General features: G+C 52.4%; 1 protein-coding gene across 1 annotated transcript in view; it reads left to right on the top strand.

Annotated features, from left to right (window-relative positions):
- Positions 1-21543, top strand: part of TSHZ1 (teashirt zinc finger homeobox 1) — a 78787-nt gene extending 57244 nt beyond the window's left edge. The window contains exon 2 of the mRNA XM_061130679.1: positions 17046-21543. Within this exon, the coding sequence (XP_060986662.1) occupies positions 17046-20242 (3197 nt within the window). The 3' untranslated portion in view covers positions 20243-21543. The remainder of the gene's footprint in view (positions 1-17045) is intronic.
- Positions 21544-21863: the final 320 nt, after the last annotated feature.

Genomic DNA, 21863 nt, shown 5'->3' with positions numbered 1-21863 from the left:
GACACGACCGAAGCAATTTGGCACGCACACAACAGAAAACTCGAGTTCCCGCTGCACTGGGGACACACAGGTTGATCAAGGCCTAGGAGACTCCATTGCACATGCCGGCTACTGGGGTCAAGCTGCAGGCTGACCTGGACTTCAGGGCAGGGTGGCCTTGGAAGCTGCCCGGGGTGAGACACGGGGTGGGGGCTGGGGGGTGGAGGCTGCCGCCAGCTTCCAGGACACCAGGGCAGGGCTCCTCAGTGGGTCCCGCATCCGAATGAGAAGGAAGGAAACCCTGGGGGTGCGGGCTGAGAGGTGCTCTGGCCCTCCCGCATCTTTGGTTCCCATAGCAGAGATGCCGCTGGGGAGCGGGGTGGGGAATCTCTGTTTCCAATGGTTCTCCCTCACAAAAGGCAGGGGAGGCCTTTTGTATCCGTATTCAGTCCCGGTACAGGCTGCCGTGGAAGGAGGCTGGGGAACACTGCGCACCTGTGGAAATGCGTAAAGCAGGGCTTTCTGAGATGAACCACGCAGCATTCTTCAGACGCGGGGTGGGCAGGACTCCACCTTACCGCTGTCACTTCCAGATGAATCTCGGGGGCGAGGTTAGAACCCCTTCTCCCTCCCCCCAGCCGGCTTCCTTAAGGAGTCGTGGGTCTGAAGGGTTTATTACGACCATAAATCGCCTCTCCTGTCAGTCAAATGCTCAGAAACTGCACGGCATGATACTGGCTATCTTGGTGTTGGCATGTAAATCACTGCAGATTAAATTATTGGATAATTTGGAAACTTAACAGTTTGCATTTTGTACTTCCAATTGTTTTGCTGACTTGCACTTTTCTTGGCTGTCCGGGATTTTATTAACCGTCTTGGAGACATCTATCACCTCCTTCCTCTTCATTTTCCAATGGGCAAATTTTCCCAGGAAGGAGAGTCGCAATACTGATGTCTGCAGCCGCTGCTCCAAAAAGATTGCTGTATTTCCATTGACATGCAGTGCATTACCATAATTGGCTTTTCTACATGATAGGAGAGAGGAAATAATAATGTCATTTTATTTACAGCCAGAGTGTCGCTTTATGAGACTTCTCCAAGTTTCTGCCATGCTGTGTAGGTCAAATGACATCTTTTGATCAGTCCTGTCCAAAGACATCAAAGCCGAGTGGCATGTAATGGAGACCTAGTGACAAACCAAATCTAGAAAAGAAATAAGACTGCCAGTTTCCCATTAAACAGCCTGCTAAACAGCACAGCTTCCCCGTGTCGGCTACGAAACCACTCTGACCACCTAAATCAGGAGAGTGAAAGGAGGCTGAATTGGACATTAGTGCTGCAAATGACTGCGGTGATTGCCAGGGCGCCCCTCCTCCCCCGCCCCCCAAAATCAGCGAGCAAACCAAGCGAGTTACAGCGAGAACCATTCATTTCTCTCCTGCCACTTGCTGGTTTTCTGATCTGGTTTATTTAGGTTTGACATCAGGCAAATGGTGAAGCGGGATATCTCTGACAGATATTCTTACTGATTTAACGGGAGGCACACCGCTCAGGGAAGATGGATCTGAGACAGGATTCCAGAGTGGTGGCTTCTCCCTTTTCCGCCCCGATATCTTCCCTTGATGATCCATCCCCGTGGTAGGCGCTTCCTGCTCGCCATCAAGTCAGGAAACCCCTTCAGAACTTTGGAGGAAGTTAAGTTTGACTGCCTCACGTAGTGGGAGTGTGGTTTCTTTAAAAAGGATGTTTCAACAGGCCTTTTATACCAGAGACTGAAAAATGGAGTTATTTCTGCTTCCCAGGTGAGGGGGCCACGAGGACCCGGATGCCGCGCGTGTGAAGCCAGCAGAGCAGCACCTCGGTGGGTTCTGCGGCCTGGATCGGCTTCGGGCCACGTTTAGTGTCTCCTCTTCCCTTGCTTCCTCATTCTCGCCGGTAGTTACTGAGCCCAGAGAGCTGCCTGCCGGTGCTCGTGGCCCAGAGGCAGGACGGAGACCAGACCCGTGATCACCTGTGCAGCTGGGGGTCCCGGAGGCATGGCCGGTGGGCAGCCAGAGCCCGTTGTGCGGTGGGGAGGCTGTGGCTGGGCAGAGAGGTGACTCAGCAGGGGAGCCTTGGAGGGGCCATGGTTGGAGAAAGATCCTTTTATTTTTTTTGTCCCCATTTTTAAAAATTGTGGTAAAATGTACATAAAATCACTTAAACCATGTAAAAATGTGCAATTAAATGGCGTTAAGTCCATTCACGTTGTTGTTCAGCCATCACCACCTCCATTTCCAGAACTTTTCAGCTTCTCAGACTGAAACTCGGTCCCCATGAAGCACAACTTCCCACACGCCCCTGCTCACAGCTCCAGGTCACACATCCTGCTTTCTGTCTCTGTGATGACCAGCCAGTTAGCGTGGCTGGAAAGGGGTTCCAGGGGAGCCATCCCCAAGGAGATGGTCCTCTGTGGCCACTCACAGCTGGTCCCTGGCCTTGATGTTCAGGCGGGGTTGTCCGAGGACAGTTTTGCTGACCTTGATGTAGATAAAGACCTGTTTTTACAAGCAGCATATTCTAAAGACAGAATGCATCAAAGCTCACACCACTTGGAGTTGCTGGTAGAAGTGGGCCCTGTGCCGTCCTCTGAGGGCATGTCAGGAGCCTGGCTCTGAAACAGATGCCCCCACCCCGACCCCGGCAAGTGGCTGCGGTCACCTGTGCTCAGGGGCGGCTCCCTCTTTGCCTCAGCATCCTCCTGCAGATGTGGAGAGCAGACACAGGCCTTCCCCCTACCAAGCTGGTGAGAGGCTAACAGTTAATAAATGCAGGGCACTTAAGATAGTGTATGGTCCAGAGAAAGGGCTCAATAAATATTACCTATTATTATTCAATGACATTTTAATCTGAAGCATAATGCCAGCTGGGCAGATATTCAGTGGGTATGAAATGTTTACCCAAGAACAAGTAAATTCTTTCTTTAAAAATAACAGTATATTATCAGTCCTCTCAAATAAATTTCTAGTGTGCTGAAAAAGGGCATTCTCTCTCTCTCTCTCTCTCTCTCTCTCTCTCTCTGGGTGGATCATTATCCCAGAATATATTTCATTCTGACTTGAGATTGGACTTCAGTGTTGTCATGGAGAAAACACTTCTGATCGCAGTGGGCCCCTTACCTTTCTGCAGAGAATTTATTTACGCGAATGTCCCTTTTTGCTTCCAGGCTATGGCTTCAGAGCTTGGAGATCTGTTTTCATCAAACGTCCTTGTTTCTGGGCTTTGAGGATCTTTTTTTCCAGTTCACTCCCACGGGGTCTTTAGTATGATCTTTAGCATGAGCTCTCTTTCTCCCTCTGCAGAGTTTCTTTCGGAAATAGTATTTTTTTTCCTCGACAATTTAAACATGTCCAGCATTTCTTCCCAAGCAATTTTGTGAACAGAAACAGCGCAGACAGATGGGAAGAGAGAAACGCAGAAACTAAGTGAGAAGTTGGAGTGGAGGCTCTGGGTTTCATCCAGCTGGTCTCGTGGAGAAAGGCTTTCCTGGTAGAACAGCTGGAAGAGAATTGGTTTTGTTTCTGATGCTCCACCAATGAATCTTTTATTTGCAAACCTTTTCCTAGAAATCTTTGAGCCTCCAGGACTCCCACCCAAAGCCAGAATTTCTAGAGATGTGATCTTGGGGTTGACTCGGGGCACCCTGAGCGGACTTCCAGAAGGAATCAAAGGATGAAACGTCTCTAGACTATCCAGGAGCTGCTGTTTCCGTGAGATTTCTAAAAAGGGCAAGAAGGATGAGTGTAAGGGCCCCGTGTCTCCCCTAACGACGTGGAGCATCGCCCCAACCCCTGCTGTGGAACCTGGGCCGGGGGAAGCGGGAATCGTGGGAAGAGGGCACGAGGCTGGAACCCAGATGGTGAGGCCAGCATCTCCATCTCTGTAGCCAGGAGCATCCCACCCCACTGAAGGATGTGGATGAGGAGTGAAACCCATCCACCTGCTGAATTCACGTCTCTGGGTGCCCCGGGCATCCCGGCCCGCAGTCTGCCTGAGCCCCGTCTCCAGGTGTTCAATAATGCAGCAGGATTTAGCTGCACCAAAGTGTCACCTGTCTAGGTGAGTCGTGCCAGTGTCTATCTGAAGTGACAGCCGTCTCTGAGTCCCGGCGTCGCTCACTGACTCCTCTCTCATCATCCCACGTTGGGAAGGTAACGTTTTCGACAAGGTTGTTCCGTGTTCCCTGGCTCGTTTCCTGCCCTTCCCCCATCCCCTCCTCACCCCCTGAGCGCACCTGATCAAAGCATCACCACTGACAAAGGTTTCCTCCTCCAAATTAAGTGAGCCCAACCAGCTCAGCGGATTTTACGAAGAAAGCAAGCGAAATGCTGAGCGCCGAGTTAATGAATCTGGCAACAGGGAGGACGGTCTGGAGCCCGGATAATATGGTCCAGTGACAGTCATCCCTCCTTGTGCTTCCTGTAAGGAATGCATGGGCGCTGGTTATGTGGAGCGCGGCTCACATCTGTCCTGCCCCACCGTGGTCATCTGTATAAGTAATGGAAACAGGTTAAAGACTTCCATTCTGGTGTTGCCAGCGGGGATGGAAATGAACATTTCAGTGAAATCATCTCGGCAGAGCTGAGCGGGGAGGGGCCTGGACTAGTGCGTCTGCTCTCCCTTTGGTGGCGGGAGCCCTAACGAGTGCACTGGGATGTATAGTTTATCAGATGGAAGAGGAAGAGCAAGTCAATCTCGGAGATTAGAATCGTGGCAGGATTGCCAGCGCAGGGCGCCGTGCCCTCCCGGGCAGACCTCTGCTAATGACACGCTCTTTTCATTCCAAGGCGGGGTGGGAGCGGTGAGGAGGGGCAGGCTGCTGCGAGCGTTATCTGCAAGTCCAGAGTGGTCTTAGGACGGCTCTGAGAACCCCGTCTTGAAAACTTAGAGGGAAGGAGGAGAACCTGCCTTGTCTTCATTTCCCTGTAATTATAAAGGAGCCACTTTTAGAACGCGGGAGTTGGTGATGGACGGGGAGGCCTGGCGCGCGGCAGTCTATGAGGTCACAAAGCCTCAGACGCGACTGAGCAACTGAACTGAACTTGCGCTGCCTGAAAAGTCATTTTACTCCCTTCCTTGTCCATGCAAGGAAGAGCCATTTTATTTGAACTGCTGAAGTACTGTTTAACCTTCTTTCAAAGCTGGAACGGGATTCGGCTTCCCTGGGTACCTGCCACCCTGCTTCTAGAAAAATCAGGTCTTCTAGTGAGAGGAACAGTCTGTGTGCCACGTGTGCTGTGACGTCCTTGCAAATTTAAGTATGTTAATGTGGGTTATTCCACGTATTTCCCTACTAAAATGCTGTATTCGTACATTGTATTTTCCAGTATCACTGTCTTTCTTCCATCTAGATGCTGTTAACTTAAAATCCAAGTGAATTAAAAATGGAAACATTTCGTTTTCTAGCCTGTTATGCTACAGGCCAGTATCTGAATGATTCCAGGTACCTAAATTCAGGGGCATGGTAGAAGCTGAGTGTCTCTGATGGAAAGAACCCATCTCTCCGTTTTCATCAGCATGTGTGTCCCCAGTAGGGACGGGTGTAGATGAGCACCATTGCCTTGTGTGGGTGGGTATTTCTAGTAACCAGGTTGGTGTCTGCTGGGTTGAGAAGGAAAGATTTCAAGCTGACTTTAAGAAAGGAAGTCGTGATGGGGAAAGGCTTTCTTCTATTGTTGCTTCTGCTCTTTCAGCGAGGCACCCACACTTATATTCATCTTTCCCAGGAAGGATGATCGCGAGCGGGCAGAGTTCTGGAGAATTCACCTCCCGGGGAACAGAAAGCAGGACTCACAGGAAAACACCCTTGTATTGTGCATAATTGGGGTGTGGATTGAGACGCAGGTTTGTGGGGGGAGAATTGCAGACCTAGTTGCTCAGAGCCAAGGTTACTCAGACTCAGGGGACTTTGAAACTTTGCTACGTTTAACCGTGAAAAAGCAAAGACAGCTGTCTCTTCTCCCCGTTCTTCAAGTGACGTTGACTATCAGAGCAAATCTTGTCTTCTTTAAAGAAACAAAGATGTTCTAAAAACATGTTGGCCTGTGATTTGAGAAATAGGATCTAGATCTCATTTGCTGACGACGCATGCGCCTCGTGGTATAATTGCCATGTGAGAGGAACATATTTTTCCAGACAATGTGTGTGTGTTTACACTGTAAACCATCGGGGCGCACGTTGGTGGTGTCAGATGCAACTCGAGCAGGGACGGTCTACCCACCTTCTGTCCACGCGCATCAGAAGACGCGGGGTTTTGTCTGGCTAGGGATGACAGTGCCTCTTTAGGGACACGTTGGCATCCAGAAGGCACCTTTTATGGCAAAAAACACTAACAAGAGTTAATTTATTTTTAACAAGTGAAGTCTAGCCATAAGAACAGTTGTCTCGTTCTCATTTGGGGGTGGTGGGGAGGTCTTTGTGTTTTTCATTCCCTCCCACCTGCACACACCCATACGCCCACGTGGAGGCTGGCGGCTTCCCGCTGGGTGTGTGCTCATCCCGTCGGCCTCTATGTGTCGTCTGGCATGTTGCAGGACCCACCGCGTGTGCTCACCGTGTCACGCTCCGTGCCGCGTGCTGGGCTCGGGAGGGCTGGGGGCGGTGGTGGTGGTGGGGGGGAGTGATGGCAAAGCTGTTTTGACATAAAAAGAAGTAGCAGAGATGATGATTTGAAGTCTTTGTTTTATTTGATGGGAGGAATGTCATTTCTTTCTGTAAGTGATTGTAGAAGGAGAATTTTATGCTGCAGTTACCGTTTCTACGCTTATTCATTCATCAGATTTCCTTGGGGTGGGGGTGGGTGAGGGCAGAGGGGAGCTGAGGGTTCTAGCAGAGAAAATGCAGCCGCATCGAGTTGATTCTGTTTTCTGTGATTCAGTAGCTGCTCTCATGCAAATCTTTTAAGGCTAAACAGCTGTATTCATTCACCTCGCGACATATATTGCTCTCAGTTTCATCACTAGAAAGAAAAAATGTCTACGAATATTTTAATGTATTTTGGTATATTTGTATCCATGTGAATTTTTACAAAATTGTAGCTCGTGGTGAAAACAAAGGATCACGACCAATAATTACTCTGTCCAAGCTTGGATGTTTCTGTAAGTCTTTCTCGGTCTCTCTATCTCTGCATAGGCAAAATTTCCAAATAAACCCAATTATTATGATGCGTGTTTGCATGCTAAGTCATGCCCAACTCTTTGAGACCCCATGGACTGCAGCCCACCAGGCTCCTCTGTCCATGGGATTCTCCAGGCAAGATCACTGGAGTGGGTTGCCCTGCGCTCCTCCAGGGGATCTTCCCCACCCAGGGATCGAACTTGTGTCTCCTGCGGCTCCTGCATTGCAGTCAGATTCTTCACCACTGAGCCACTGGGGAAACCCAATTATGATAAGAGAATGATAATTTCTGATACGATAGTGTGGATGTAACTGATTCAGATGCCATTTTTGTTATTAAGGGGATTTCAAGAAAGTCAGGTGCATCTGACCTTGCATTAAGCTTCCAGCCAAGTGCAGCAGTAATTATGTAGGGCAGGCTTGTTTTCTATCACTTTGCTACATAATTTATATCAACCATAATATAGTTAAAGACAAAAATTCTCCTAACTTCGTGTTAACAGTAGGTGTGTCATTGAGACCTGCAGGAGTGTACCCTGCACTGCTCACACCCACACCCCGGTCCACAGAGACCTGATGTGTCCTGTCTTATCCTGTGTGTTTATGAGAATAAGCTGCCGGATGTGAACATGGAGATACATGTCTGAGACGTAAGTCCCACGTGGGGTTCAGAGTATGCCGAGTTACCTTTCTTTATTCTCCTTTAAGCCACTTGAAGAGCTGTTTCATGCCCAAGTCTCTCCCGATTTCTGAATGTCATCCATCAGGGTGAATCTTACTCTGGTGAAAGTCTTTTCTCATTTCAGGTGGTAGAAGATCTAGGTCAGGACCTGGTTTCAGACCTACTTGGCTAATACTGGGTTTGTGGACCCAGACTCATCAAACTGTCCTAGAGTGGTCTCTATCCCACCGCAGAAGGAGAGGCGGGAACTGAAAGCATCGATTTCCCCATGCTTGGCACTGGTCGTGCCTGCCTTCGAGATGGCTGGCTTTTCAGCATGGATCAAGAAAACATTTGCCTTATATGTTAACACACAGTCCGTTATTAGTGAAATAGCTGTGTGCTTTCCTAGGTTCATATGGGAGTTATTTATCTTTTGTTCTTCATTTCATTTCAACTTCTCTTTTAATTTTTCAAGATTCTCATAATTTTCTTTTCTTTTTCTTCCTAACACTGCTGAAAATCAGAGAAGGTTTTCGGTCTTTTTAACTGAGACTTATGCTCTGATTTGTGCTTTGTCACTTGCAGAGTTCCATGGTTGTAACTGCAGCAAAGTCCAGACATGAGAGTCGTGTCTGATGTGCTTGCTGGGAGGGCGCCCTGAAAATGAGGCTATTTGTTTCCCACTTAACTTGAATTCTAGGCCAGGGAGAAAGGGGACATATCATACTTATTTTAAGGAAGTTACCTGTGGATTTCTAATTAGAATTGGGTAAAACCCATAGGCCATCTTATTTACAGACTCCACAATTCTAAAGCCGGGCCGCTGTCTGGTTTTACGTAAAAAAATCCTCTTTATCAGTCAGGTGGTTTAGCAAACCCGTACACGGGCCATTGGAGCCAGACCCCTAAAATCGGCCAAAGTGATGGAAAATTTTTCGCTTCTCCCACATCAGAGGGAAAGCGGCCTTTGAGATTTGCTTGACAGATTGTCAGCCTTCCCGCAAAAAATCAGAGGTTTGTAAATTAACATCCATCCTACTTGTATTTAATGTCCTTTCAGAGAAGCAAGGAATAGGTTCTGACTCCTTATCTGCTTTCTCTGCATTTTCTATTTCCCAGTGTCTTCTGACTTTTGTCAGAACCACCTGCTGTCTTTGTAACACAGGTGAAGTTACTTCAGAAGTGATCAGTGATAAATTTGGAAGGAAAGTGTGTTCTGCGAGATTTTACAATGAGTTGAAGCTGTACATTTGTCACAGAGGTGTGCATAAGCCCCTTTTGTGAATTGGCCCCTTGGAGTAAATATATTTTGATATAACGGCCATCTGTTCATGGGTATCACGTTTGCCAGTCTAAAACCTAGTTTGATGTAGATAAACATGTAATTTGGTCTGATTGTACAGTTTCACCAGGTGGCAATACAATAGCCACGTTCAGTCTTTGCTGTGAGCCGGAGTCCAAGCAGAGAGCCAAGGCCTGGGTTTCACAGTTGTCACTTTTGAATTTCCCTTTTCCTCGTTCACAGCCAGCTCTCAATTATGTGTGCTAATGAGGAAAAAAGAGCTTGGATAAACAAAGTTCCCCAACCCAGTTCTGGTCGTGTATTTCCCTGCCTGCCCCCTCGGGCCTGGGGAAGAGCCACACGGGGAGCATCTCTATGTGTGCACCCCCTCCGGGGCCCCGTCTTCCTCTGGGCAGCTGTGATCAGGAGGTCAGTGGAGGGAACTTCCCAAATAATCCACTGCCCAAACCTCACGGCTACACAGCAACAGAGGCCAGCCACGGGCCCACTTTCCCCGGGACGAGAAGATGCCCGTCGTGGGCACTTCTGGCTCCTCTTGAGGGTCCGATCGCAGGGCTGGATGAGCGCAGAGTGGAGGTTGGTGATGAGGGCGGTGTGTCTGACGTTCCTACACACCCTTCCTGCAGCCCCAGCATGGGGCAGACGGAGGCCCCCGAGAACGGAATCCGTGAGTGGAGCATGTGGGTCGGTCTGTCCCTGTAAGTCTGTCCTCAGATGATGATGGGGGTCTGTCCTTCAACCTGGAACCACAACGGTGGCCTCGCAGCCTGTACCCGACGGGCGCGGACAGGTGAACGCCACCCCCAGCCCCTGTGACTTGGGGTCACTCTTGCACTCGCCGGGTGGGACAGATACGGTGGGGGGAGGGTGTCTATGTGGCCCCTTCCTCCCCGATGCCAACACGATGAAAGCAAAGGGCTCCATCACACCTGCTTCTGAAGCCCTGCGGTCTTGCTCCCAGGCGCCCTGGGGGCCGCTCTGCAGACCTGCACAACTGTTGTCCACCTGCCCCAGGCCCAGACTCTCAAGTGAAACCCATTAGTTTCTGGATCCTTCTGAGGTTCCTGGTTCAAGCCCAGTTTTGGAAGGTGGGGGCGGTCGTCGGGGAATGGGTGGAGAGAGAGGCTTAGGCACTGCTTTCAAAGAATCCCTTGGAACCCTTGGCTTCTGTGGCCGGCTCATCGTCCGGGTGTTCGTATGACCACTAGCACCACTGACCGGAGCCTGGTCCGAGGACCCCTAGGAAGGGTGGTGTGCGAAGGGGGAGGGAGGCGAGGGCTGCCTGAGGAGGCTCGAGCACTTCTTTCCAAAGCTGATGCTACCCGGCCTGGTGCATCCAGGGAGGATCCGCTCAGAAGGGCATCCAGTGGTGAGGACACAGGACCGACGCCCCCCACCCCCCAGCTGCCCCCTAGATCTGTGTGTCCTTGCGTCCCTTGTAAATTAGAGTTGAAAAGTTAATTTATGATACATGGTGGAAGAGGGAAATAGCCAAAGAATATGAGCTTATCAGGATGAATACAGTGGAGAAGTGTGTGATAAAGAAGGAATCCTGGGAGTCTAGAAAGAGACAGGGATCCTGTTGGCGGAAGATGGAGTGATGGAGCCTCGTGGCCACTGAGCTTGGGGACTGGGGGCTTCAGGAGAGGGGACCCACGGCCCCCTCCCCAGGGAAGGCTGGGTGGAGACCCCGCTGGGGGTGGGGAGGGTGCAGGAGTGGGGCATGAAGGAGACAGGTGGCAGATGCACGGGCAGACTCTCAGCGCCCCCCAAGATCCTGCTGCAGCAACCCCGATACTACCTACACCCGTGCATTGTTCTCCTGCCTCTTACCTTTTAACATGAAAAAATACAAAAGTCACAACGAACAAAGCCCTTCCCACATTCCCGCCCCAGGCTGGGCCCTGCCCTTCTCAGGCTCCCGAATCCCAGGGTCTGGCTAGTGGCTACTTCCAGCTATTTTATTCCAGAAATGGTGTGAAATGGCTAATTCGTGTGTGTTGAACTGAAAACACTGAAGATTTTGAAACCAGAGCTATTTACCAAGAGCCACTTCAGTCAACATAGCCATATATTCATTATCTAGAAAAAAAAAAACTATTAACATTTTCTAAGAGGATTTTTCCACTGTACTGTGAATAGGTTTGTCTTCTGCTTTTTCCATTTAATGACTCTCTCCTTGTCATTAAAACATGGTTTTCAATGTTGCATCATAGCTTTAAGCAAAATATCACCCAACTACTGATTATTGTTGAAGATTTAGACAATGGCAAATTTCATATGAAATGATACCATAAAGGACATCTTTGTGCATGAACCCTTTGTATTTTACATCCCCTTCTGAGGCTATGCTTGCTAAAATAAAATTATTGAGCCAAAGGGTATCAACATTTAAACATCTCTCTCCTTTCACTCTTATTTCGTTGAGATTCTCTCATTCATAACAGCATGAAGGACACATAAGTGTCCTAAATATTGTTAGAGAATTAGAAACTGGAAGTGTGTGTCGCTTAGTCATGTCCGACTCTTTGTGAACCCATGGACCGTAGCCTGCCAGGCTCCTCTGTCCAAGGGATTTCCCAGGCCAGAATACTGGAATAGGTTGCCATTTCCTTCTCCAGAAGGTCTTCCCGACCCAGGGACTGAACCCGGGTCTCCTGCATTGCAGGCACATTCTTTACCACTGAGCCACCAGGGAAACAGAATTACTTGAGGTCACTACTTCATTCACACATGTTTACTCCAAGTGTTTTCGGCACTGAGGTGCTAACACGACAAAGGAAAGTAACTGGGCTCTGAGATGGCGAGCGGAGGGACCTCGGGCTGGGAGGCAGGGGACGCGCATCTGAGTCCTGAGCCCCTCATCTGTTCCCATGTGACCTGGGGGAGGTCTGTCAACTTCTCAGGTTTCCTCATCTGTAAAATGGGCTTATCAGGGACACTGCCTTGCACAGTGGTGAGGGTTAAAATGAGGTGAAGAAATGGAAATGCCCAGCCTGGGGAGGTGGACAGGGGTGCCCAGCAGTTTTAATTAGACGAGCGAGTTCACAGTTTGATGACGAGGACAGACAGGTAAACATCGCTTCATTCTGCAGGGAATGAATTCCGGGAGGGGATTAAGCAGCCTCACAAAGGACGTGACATCGAAGCCTCTCATTGAGGAGGAACGTCGTCCCCAGACAGAGAAGCAGAGGTTGGGGGTGGTGCCCCTGGGACCGGGGTGCTCAGGGGCTGAACACGTGGTGGAGGGTGGGGTTCGCACCCCTTGTGCTACTCCTGGGCTTGTAACAAAGATCTTAGCTCGAGGTCACAGAGGAAGAGCGTGGCCGGACAAAAGGGAAGAGGCCAGCTGGGAGGCTGTTGCGATGTCTGGTGAGGGGCCTGGGGGTCCACATTTGGGCAGAGGCCGCGCCGGGCACAGGGCTGGAGCACGGGAGGTGCTGAGGATAACTCGCTTTTCTGGTGTGGACAGCTTGTGTGGGGCAGTTCCGTAACCGCTGAGCTAGGAGACCCCTAACTCAGGACGAGGAAGTGAGCTGCTATTGGGGCGGGGCTGCAGGGGCAGGGGAAGCCATATGTCTGTCTGTAGTTGACTGGGGGTGCTCGTGGGACACCCATGTTGGGGGGCAGAGCTGGAGGGGCAGGGGTAGCCAAGTGTCTATGGTTGACTGGAGGTGCCCATGGGACACCCACATTTTGATAGGTCGGGTCATAGCAGCTGGAGCTCCTTTTGTGAGCCTGATGCCACGTGGGCTCAGACAGCACTCAGGAGGGCTTCATGGAGCCCAGCCTCCCCCGACAGGGCGGGAGAGCCCGAGGCCTGCCCCCCCGCCCCGAGGGGCTTCACAGTGACATGGATCTGGTGGTCATGGGTGTACCCTGGAGGAGTCAGGGAAGAAGTCAAGGTCAGCCGGAAAGAGGCCGCAGAGGGACCTGGCAGGGGGACAGGCAGGGTGGATGCGGGAAGCTGCGCCCTGATCCTGGAGAGCACGGTCAGCTCCCAGGAGTGTGACTGGGCATGGGGGGCGGAGGTTGCTGTGTCCCTGTGGGCCGTCAGGGAGGTGGACATGCTCAGCCTGGTAGTGGGATGCTGGCGGGCCCCAGGCTGCACCCCAAGTTCCCCTAGGGCTCCCCAGCTCAGCTGCTTGTGTCTCCCCTGGGTGATGCACTCCAGAAGGCAGGCGAGGTAGGCGTCCGCCACCTCCCTACCACCTGGAAAATAGGGGACCAGGGTCCGAGGATGGAATGGCAGAAAGCAGTGCCCCTCAGGAGGCTGGGGTTTGCTTTCCGTGGTTCTAGCAGTAACTTCGCCCTGGGGCTGGAGAGGGTGGAGTGAGAGGCGTTTGAGCTCACCCTGAGGCTCCCGGGTGCAGACGGGCCAGTGGCGGGGGCAAGGAGAACAGGCTGGGATGCGACAGGCTGAGGACACCTACTCTGCTGGGATGCAGACATGCATGACCGGTGGGCGCCGAACACCCCCTGGAGGTAGAGGGAGCACCCTTCTGTGTTTTCAGAGGAAGAGGAAAGTGGTCTGCTCATTCCGCACCCCCGACGGTGCCTGCTGCGGGCGGGCGTGGAGCCTGTGGCTGTCCGTCCAGTGGGGCACCAGCCGCAGGCAGTGGGCAGGGGGCCAGCACAGCGCTGGGCACCCCGGCTGAGCCAGACGCATCCAGTCAAAGGCTTCCCTTCAGTCAGTTGCTGGGTGTGGATCTTCTTTTCATGAATGTGGACCATCTGGGTTGAGTGGGCGGCCTCCCCACTAGGTGGTCACCTACTAGGTGATCCCAGAGTGTGGCTCAGAGGGCACACTGTGGGGGGCGGCTGGGAGTCCGGCCAACACCCCGGACACCCGGTGCCTCTGTCTTCAGAGGGCTCTGCCCAGGATGCCCGAGGCCTCAAGTGTCCCCTCGGAATCCTCAGAGGTGGGCCTGGTGTCCAGGCCAGGGCCAGGGGGGCCTACAGAAGGTGGGTGTGACCGGAGCTTCGGTCTTCTGGCTGAGGACCCCAGCCGTGGGCACTCGGTACCCTGGACCGTCCTAAACCTGTAGCAGTCGTGGGGAAAGGAGAAAGCGGTCAAGTTCACAGTCAGTTTCCAGGGGGGCCATGGCCTCATGCAGGCCACTGTGCAGGTGTGGACGCTTGTGTGACCCTGCAGGCTCACGCTGTCCGTTATTTTTCATGCTCTCAGAGCAGGACCCACGGGCTGTGGTTCCCTGAGCCGTTAGTGCACCAAGGCGGGACTGCCGTCATCTGGGAAGCAGCTGTGGATGTGCCTGCCCGGTCAGGCCACCACCTAGGCACGGGCCAGCCCCACGGAGAAGCAGAGGGCAGGCGGGGGTGCTGAAAAGCCCGGCGGAGCATGCGTGTTCACCGTGTGTGCGTCCGTGTGCAGAGCCCTTGGAGAGCGGGCGTGGACGCTCCCGTGTGACTCCCTCCTGCCCCGCGTCCAGCCTCTGGGCAACCGCCTCCTTCTCTGTCTCTCCATCACTGTCCCTGAAAACGAGGCGCTGCCCGCCACATTCCCTCGGGGTCCAGCTCTGATAATGTGATAATGAGTGATTCTACTTAATGAGACACCCTCTCAGGTCGTATCAGTGCATTTTAATAGGGCCTTTCTGGAAATATCTTAACCCTAAATTTCCCAGGTAGTTGACGGAACACTAGCTGTTTGCATAAAAAAAATGAAGAAGAAGAAGAAAGGAAAGAGAAAGAAGTAAAAGCATGCTGGTCAGGTCAGTTAAGAGGTGCAGGTGATTATATCCCCTTGGGAACTGACAAGACCTGTCACACGGTGAAAGAGCTGAAATGTTAGGGTAAACAGCCGGGTTCCATCCAGGCGTTTGTATGCCCTCCATACCTCCCATTCTCTGGACAGCTGTCAGCAGCCTGAGCTTCTCCTGGGAAATGCCACTTTCACCCTGAAAAGTCACCCTCTGTGCAGCTTGGCCCGTAGCAGGCCGTCGGAGCACCTACTATAGGCCTTGTAAGGTTAGAAAGTTTTTTATTGTGTGAAAATATTAGTAACTTAGAAGTTACTATTTTAACCATTTTAGGGGCATGGCTCAGTGGTATCAAGTAAATTCACATTGTTACACAGCCAAACCCACCATCCATCTCCAGATCATTTCATCTTCCCAAGTTGAAACTCTAAACCCATTAAACACCAACTTCTTTTCCCCCCCCCCTCTTTTAAACTTTTTATTTGTATTGGAGTATAGCTGAGTAACAGTGTTGTAATAGTTTCAGGTGGACCTGTTACACAGCCAAACCCACCATCCATCTCCAGATCATTTCATCTTCCCAAGTTGAAACTCTAAACCCATTAAACACCAACTTCTTTTTTCCCCCACTCTTTTAAACTTTTTATTTGTATTGGAGTATAGCTGAGTAACAGTGTTGTAATAGTTTCAGGTGGACCGCAAAGGGTCTCAGCCATACATATACACGTGTCCTTTCCCCCCCAAGCCCCCCGCCCCCATCCAGGCTACCACATAGCACTGAGCAGAGCGCCCTGAGTGGCACAGCAGGTCCTTGTTGGCGATCCATTTTAAATACAGCAGTGTAATAGCTGGCTTTCCATTCCTGCCTGTCCCCTGCCCCTGGAAACTGCTCTTCTCTGCCTGTCTCTGTGAGTAGGCCTCAGTACTCCAGGTGTCTTGGGTAAGGGGACTCCTAAGTATATTTGTCTTTTGTGGTTGGCTTAAAGGCTTCCCAGGTGGCTCTGTGGTAAAGAATCTGCCTGCAATGCAGGAGATGCAGGTTCGATCCCTGGATTGGGAAGATCCCCTGGAGAAGGAAACACAACCCACTCCAGTATTCTTGCCTGAGAAATCCCATGGACAGAAGAGCTTGGCAGTCCACAGTCCACAGGGTTGCAAAAGAATTGGACATGACTTTTAGTGATGAAAACAAACATTATTACACTGAGCATAACGCCGTTGATATAGTCCATATTGAAGCATGCATCAGAGTCTCCCTACTTTTAAGGCTGAGTAATGTCCCGTTGTGTGTGTAAGCCACATGTTGTCCACTCATTCAACCATCAGGGGACCTCCGTGTTGTCTCCCCCTTTCAGCTCTTGTGAGCGATGCTTCTCTGTGTATCTGGGGCTCTTTGACCCCTGCGTGTGTCTCCCGTGGGGGCGGGGCCGGTGGTGCCATGTTGCTTCCTCCTTTTTTTAGTAAGAAACTAGAGTGTTTTGGAGAAGGAAATGGCAACCCACTCCAGTACTCTTGCCTGGAAAATCCCATAGATGAAGGAGCCTGGTAGGATATAGTCCATGGGGTCCCGAAGAGTCGGACATGACTGAGCGACTTCCCTTTCACTTTTCACTTTCATGCGTTGGAGAAGGAAATGGCAACCCACTCCAGTGTTCATGCCTGGAGAACCCCAGGGACGGGGGAGCCTGGTGGGCTGCCGTCTATGGGGTTGCACAGAGTCGGACACGCCTGAAGCGACTTAGCAGCAGCAGCAGCAGAAGAGTGTTTTTATCAGTTACTGTTGAAGCAGGTTTTTATTTACAGAAACCATAGAACCCTGTCCGTGGGGTATCTTCCCCTAAAAGTTGACACCAGGTCCCCGCAAGGGGAGGCCTGAGGGACCTGGCTGCTCACAGAGGGAAGAGTCTGCAGGCAGAAGAGCCAGGGTCCCTCTTCTCCCCACCCTTGTCTTCCCATCCGGCTATGATCACCAGACCAACATCTCTAAGAAGAGGGCAGAGGCTGCCCTTCCGTTGAAATGTGTTCACTTAGGCGGGGTTTGGGGCTTGCCTTGGTGGAAACCTGTTTCCACCGTGGCGCCGCGGTGGATCAGTGTATAAAGTGGGGGCGGCCTTGTAGCCTGGGCTGAGAAACGTCTTTTTTAAAGATCGCGTGACTGCTGGGGAGGCCGCGTCCTCAGGGTGCCGTCCGCCTTCTCACTGTGTTTCCTTGCTCTCTCTCCTAGCTTATGTTCCTGAGGAAGAACTGAAGGCAGCAGTGATAGATGAGGGGAACGTGGAGGAGGATGGGCTGCCCGGGGATGTTCCGGAGGCCGACTTCGCGTGCAGCGAGGAGGCGGAGATCAAGGAGGCCCAGAGCTACCAGAACTCCCCCATCAGCAGCGCGACCAACCAGGACGCGGGCTACGGCTCACCCTTCAGCGAACACAGCGACCAGCCCGCCCACTTCAAAAGCTCCTCCTCCAAGGAGGAGAAGGAGGAGCGCCAGGGCGCGGAGGGCGTCTCCTACCCCCAGGACAGCTTGGCCCAGATCAAGGCCGTGTATGCAAACCTCTTCTCCGAGTCCTGCTGGTCCAGCTTGGCCCTGGACTTGAAGAAGTCGGCCTCGACCACGAGCACCAGCGATGCGGCCCCGAAGGAGGGCTCCACCCCCGCCCCGACGCCCCCCACCAGTACCGCGGGGGCCACGGGCACCACGGCGAGCACCCCCAGCTCGGGCTCGGGCGCCAGCGGCGGCTCGGGCTACGACTGGCACCAGGCTGCCCTGGCCAAGACGCTGCAGCAGACGTCGTCGTACGGCCTGCTGCCCGAGCCCAGCCTCTTCAGCACCGTGCAGCTCTACCGCCAGAACAACAAGCTCTACGGCTCGGTGTTCACGGGCGCCAGCAAGTTCCGCTGCAAGGACTGCAGCGCCGCCTACGACACGCTGGTGGAGCTGACGGTGCACATGAACGAGACGGGGCACTACCGCGACGACAACAGGGACAAGGACTCGGAGAAGACCAAGCGGTGGTCCAAGCCCCGGAAGCGCTCGCTGATGGAGATGGAGGGCAAGGAGGACGCCCAGAAGGTGCTCAAGTGCATGTACTGCGGGCACTCCTTCGAGTCCCTGCAGGACCTCAGCGTGCACATGATCAAGACGAAGCATTACCAGAAAGTGCCTCTCAAGGAGCCCGTGCCGGCCCTCACCAAGCTGGTCCCCTCCACCAAAAAGCGGGCGCTGCATGAGCTGGCGGCCCCCGGCTCCCCCGAGCCGGCGGGCGCGGCGGCGGAGGCGGCGCTGAGCGAGGCGGCCAAGGAGCAGAAGACGGCCAACCCCTACGTGACGCCCAACAACCGCTACGGCTACCAGAACGGGGCCAGCTACACCTGGCAGTTCGAGGCCCGCAAGGCCCAGATCCTCAAGTGCATGGAGTGCGGCAGCTCCCACGACACTCTGCAGCAGCTCACCGCGCACATGATGGTCACCGGGCACTTCCTGAAGGTGACCACCTCCGCCTCCAAGAAGGGGAAGCAGCTGGTGCTGGACCCCGTGGTGGAGGAGAAGATCCAGTCCATCCCCCTGCCGCCGACCACGCACACCCGGCTTCCCGCCGCTGCCGCCGCCGCCCACGTCAAGAAGCAGCCCGACTCTCCAGCGGGCTCCGCCGCCCCCGCCGCGGCCGGGGAGGAGAAGAGGGAGCCCGAGAAGGACAAGGCGGCCCTGGCGGCCGGGGAGGCGGACAAGAAGATCAAGGAGGAGGGCGAGGACGCGGGCGAGAAGTTCGAGCCCACCGCCCTCTACCAGTACCTCCGCGAGGAGGACTTGGATGACAGCGCCAAGGGCGGTGTGGACATCCTCAAGTCCCTGGAGAACACGGTCTCCACGGCCATCAGCAAAGCCCAGAACGGCGCGCCCTCGTGGGGCGGCTACCCGAGCATCCACGCCGCCTACCAGCTGCCAGGCACCGTGAAGCCGCCGCCAGCGGTGCAGAGCGTGCAGATGCAGCCGTCTTTCGCCGGCGGCGTGAAGCCGCTGTCCGCTGAGCACGGCGCGCTCCTGCACTCCCCGGGGAGCCTCACGCCGCCGCCCCACAAGAGCAACGTGTCGGCCATGGAGGAGCTGGTGGAGAAGGTCACGGGCAAGGTCAGCGTGAAGAAGGAGGAGAGGCCGGTCGAGAAGGAGAAGGGCTCGCCGGCCAAAGCTGCGTCCCCGGCGGCCAAGGAGAATAAGGACTTTCCCAGGGCCGAGGAGCTGGGGGGCAGCGGCAAGCCCCAGCCCAAGAAGGGCCCCGAGGCCGATGGGGGGAAGGCTAAGAAGGAGGGTGCGGGGGATGCCCACACCCCAAATGGCACCGAGCCCCTCAAGGCCAAAGTGACCAATGGCTGTAACAACCTGGCCATCATCACGGACCACTCGCCCGAGCCCTCCTTCATCAACCCGCTGAGCGCCCTGCAGTCCATCATGAACACCCACCTGGGCAAGGTGTCCAGGCCCGTGAGCCCCTCGCTGGACCCGCTGGCCATGCTCTACAAGATCAGCACCAGCATGCTGGACAAGCCGGCCTACCCCGCCCCGCCCGCCAAGCCGCCCGGCGCTGCCGACCGCTACTTCTATGAGAACAGCGACCAGCCCATTGACCTGACCAAGTCCAAGAGCAAACCCCTGGTGCCCGGCGCCGCTGATGGTGTGTCCTCGCCGCTCCGGGAGAGCGCGCTCATGGACATCTCCGACATGGTGAAGAACCTCACGGGCCGGCTGACACCCAAGTCCTCCACGCCCTCCACCGTGTCCGAGAAGTCAGATGCTGATGGCAGCAGCTTCGAGGAGGCGCTGGACGAGCTGTCACCAGTCCACAAGCGGAAGGGGCGGCAGTCCAACTGGAACCCACAGCACCTGCTCATCCTGCAGGCCCAATTCGCCTCGAGCCTGCGTGAGACGGCGGAGGGGAAGTACATCATGTCGGACCTGGGCCCCCAGGAGCGGGTCCACATCTCCAAGTTCACTGGGCTGTCCATGACCACCATCAGCCACTGGCTGGCCAACGTCAAGTACCAGCTGCGGAGGACAGGGGGGACCAAGTTCCTGAAGAACCTGGACACAGGGCATCCTGTTTTCTTTTGCAACGATTGTGCCTCTCAGTTCAGAACTGCTTCCACATACATCAATCACCTAGAGACACACTTAGGCTTCAGCTTGAAGGATCTCTCCAAGCTGCCCCTAAACCAGATTCAAGAACAGCAGAATGTTTCCAAAGTCCTGGCGAGCAAAGCCTTGGGCCCTTCGGGGGCCGCCGAGGACGAGCTGGGCTCCACATTCCAGTGCAAGCTGTGCAACCGGACTTTCGCGAGCAAGCATGCAGTCAAACTGCACCTCAGCAAGACCCACGGCAAGTCCCCCGAGGACCACCTGATCTACGTGACCGAGCTGGAGAAACAGTAGCCCCGGGCCCGCGCCCGCGGCGCATTGCACTAACGTCGTACTGCACTAGGCCCGGCCTGAGCCTCCGAAATCAGCCCGCCCTCGGTTGCCGACCGCCTGTCTGGACCTTGGTTTTTCTTACACATATTTTGTAGTTATATTTATATGCTCTTCGTCCGATCGTGCATGTTCCTTTTCTTTTTCCGTGAGTCAGAGTCTGACCTTTATTTTCAACATCTGTTCTCGATGTTCAGCTCTCTTTTGTAGGAGATAGTGGGGCACACTCCTCGGAGACACTTACTTAGCAGGAAAGAAAGACACAAATAACAATGATAGACGTCGTCCTAAAATTACAAGTTGCCATGACAATAAAGGTCAGAGAACCTCCTAGTGTCAAATTTAACCCTTTGAGGACTGTAATCGCATTTCTGTGCCTTTCACTCAAAAAAGAAAAAAAAAAAAAGGCTTAAAGGCATTTCATTCAGATCAAAAGCTGTGTCAGACACAAAACTTATTTAATAATTAAAAAACGAGCTTTTATATGCAGAACTGGTTTGTGAAGGAAGCATGCATGCAGCTGTTGGAGAGCAGAAAGTTGTCTAGGACGTGGGGGTTAGGAAGCCACAACGTCATACGTTTAAATCAGAAAACATAACAAAAACTAACAACAAAAACAGCAGACACCCCAGTTGCCACTATGCCCAAACCCTCTGGATGCTGAAAAATGCCAATTTTGGCAAAAAAAAAAAAGTATGCAAGTTATTATTTAAAAATGTGTAAAAATGCTATTTCTTTTTTTCCTGTAAAATACTGCAGTTTATAGTTATTTACAAATGTAAGCTTTGGTACAAGCCGACCTTTCTATAAGCGTGCTGCATTGGTAAATGAAAAAAAAAATGGGGCAAATGTTGGCATCCTTTCCTTGTAAATTGCCAGCATCAGCTTAAAAACTCCTATATGTTACATATCGTACCATTTTAATCTATTCAACTTTCTTTGTATCTTCTGGCTGTATGCTTTCTCTTTTAACTTTTTATATTGTCATTTTATATTAAATTTCTGTGTATATAATGTAAAACCACAATTTTTGAATAAAATTTAGTTCCTGCAGCTTGATTTAAATAGAGAAATTTTACTGGCACCTGCGTCTTTCCAGATGCATGTATATCAGACGAAAATAAATAAATGAAGACAAAGCAAGCGATGCACTATTAATTATACATTTTGATGTTCTATCATTAATATTGTACAGTACATTTTGGTTCACACAATTAAATCCACTGTTTTCTCAAATGTAAAATAAACCCACATGCAGTTCTTGATTTACATAGATTGTCATGTCGTCATTATTCTGCCTCTGAGACGTTATTGCAGCAATGAGAGGTATTGCTTATGCAGTCGACCAACAGAAATTCTATTCAGAACCATCGTTTCATGATGTGTGTGCTGACACGCTTATTCAGATGATAAGTACTCCTTTTTTTTAAATGATAATTAAAATTTTTAACTCCACTGGGTGCCACTGGATTCCAGAGTATAGTCGTTGAGCGACGGCTGGTTTGTACATCGAGGGACCTGAGGTGCTTCTTGGGAGAATCCTCCCTCCCTGTTTTGAAATGTTTACAGTCATCTTTTGTGTGTA

This window comes from Dama dama, chromosome 27, assembly GCF_033118175.1.
Source record: "Dama dama isolate Ldn47 chromosome 27, ASM3311817v1, whole genome shotgun sequence".
Classification (NCBI taxonomy): domain Eukaryota; kingdom Metazoa; phylum Chordata; class Mammalia; order Artiodactyla; family Cervidae; genus Dama; species Dama dama.
This window is presented reverse-complemented; position numbering and strand designations above follow the sequence as displayed.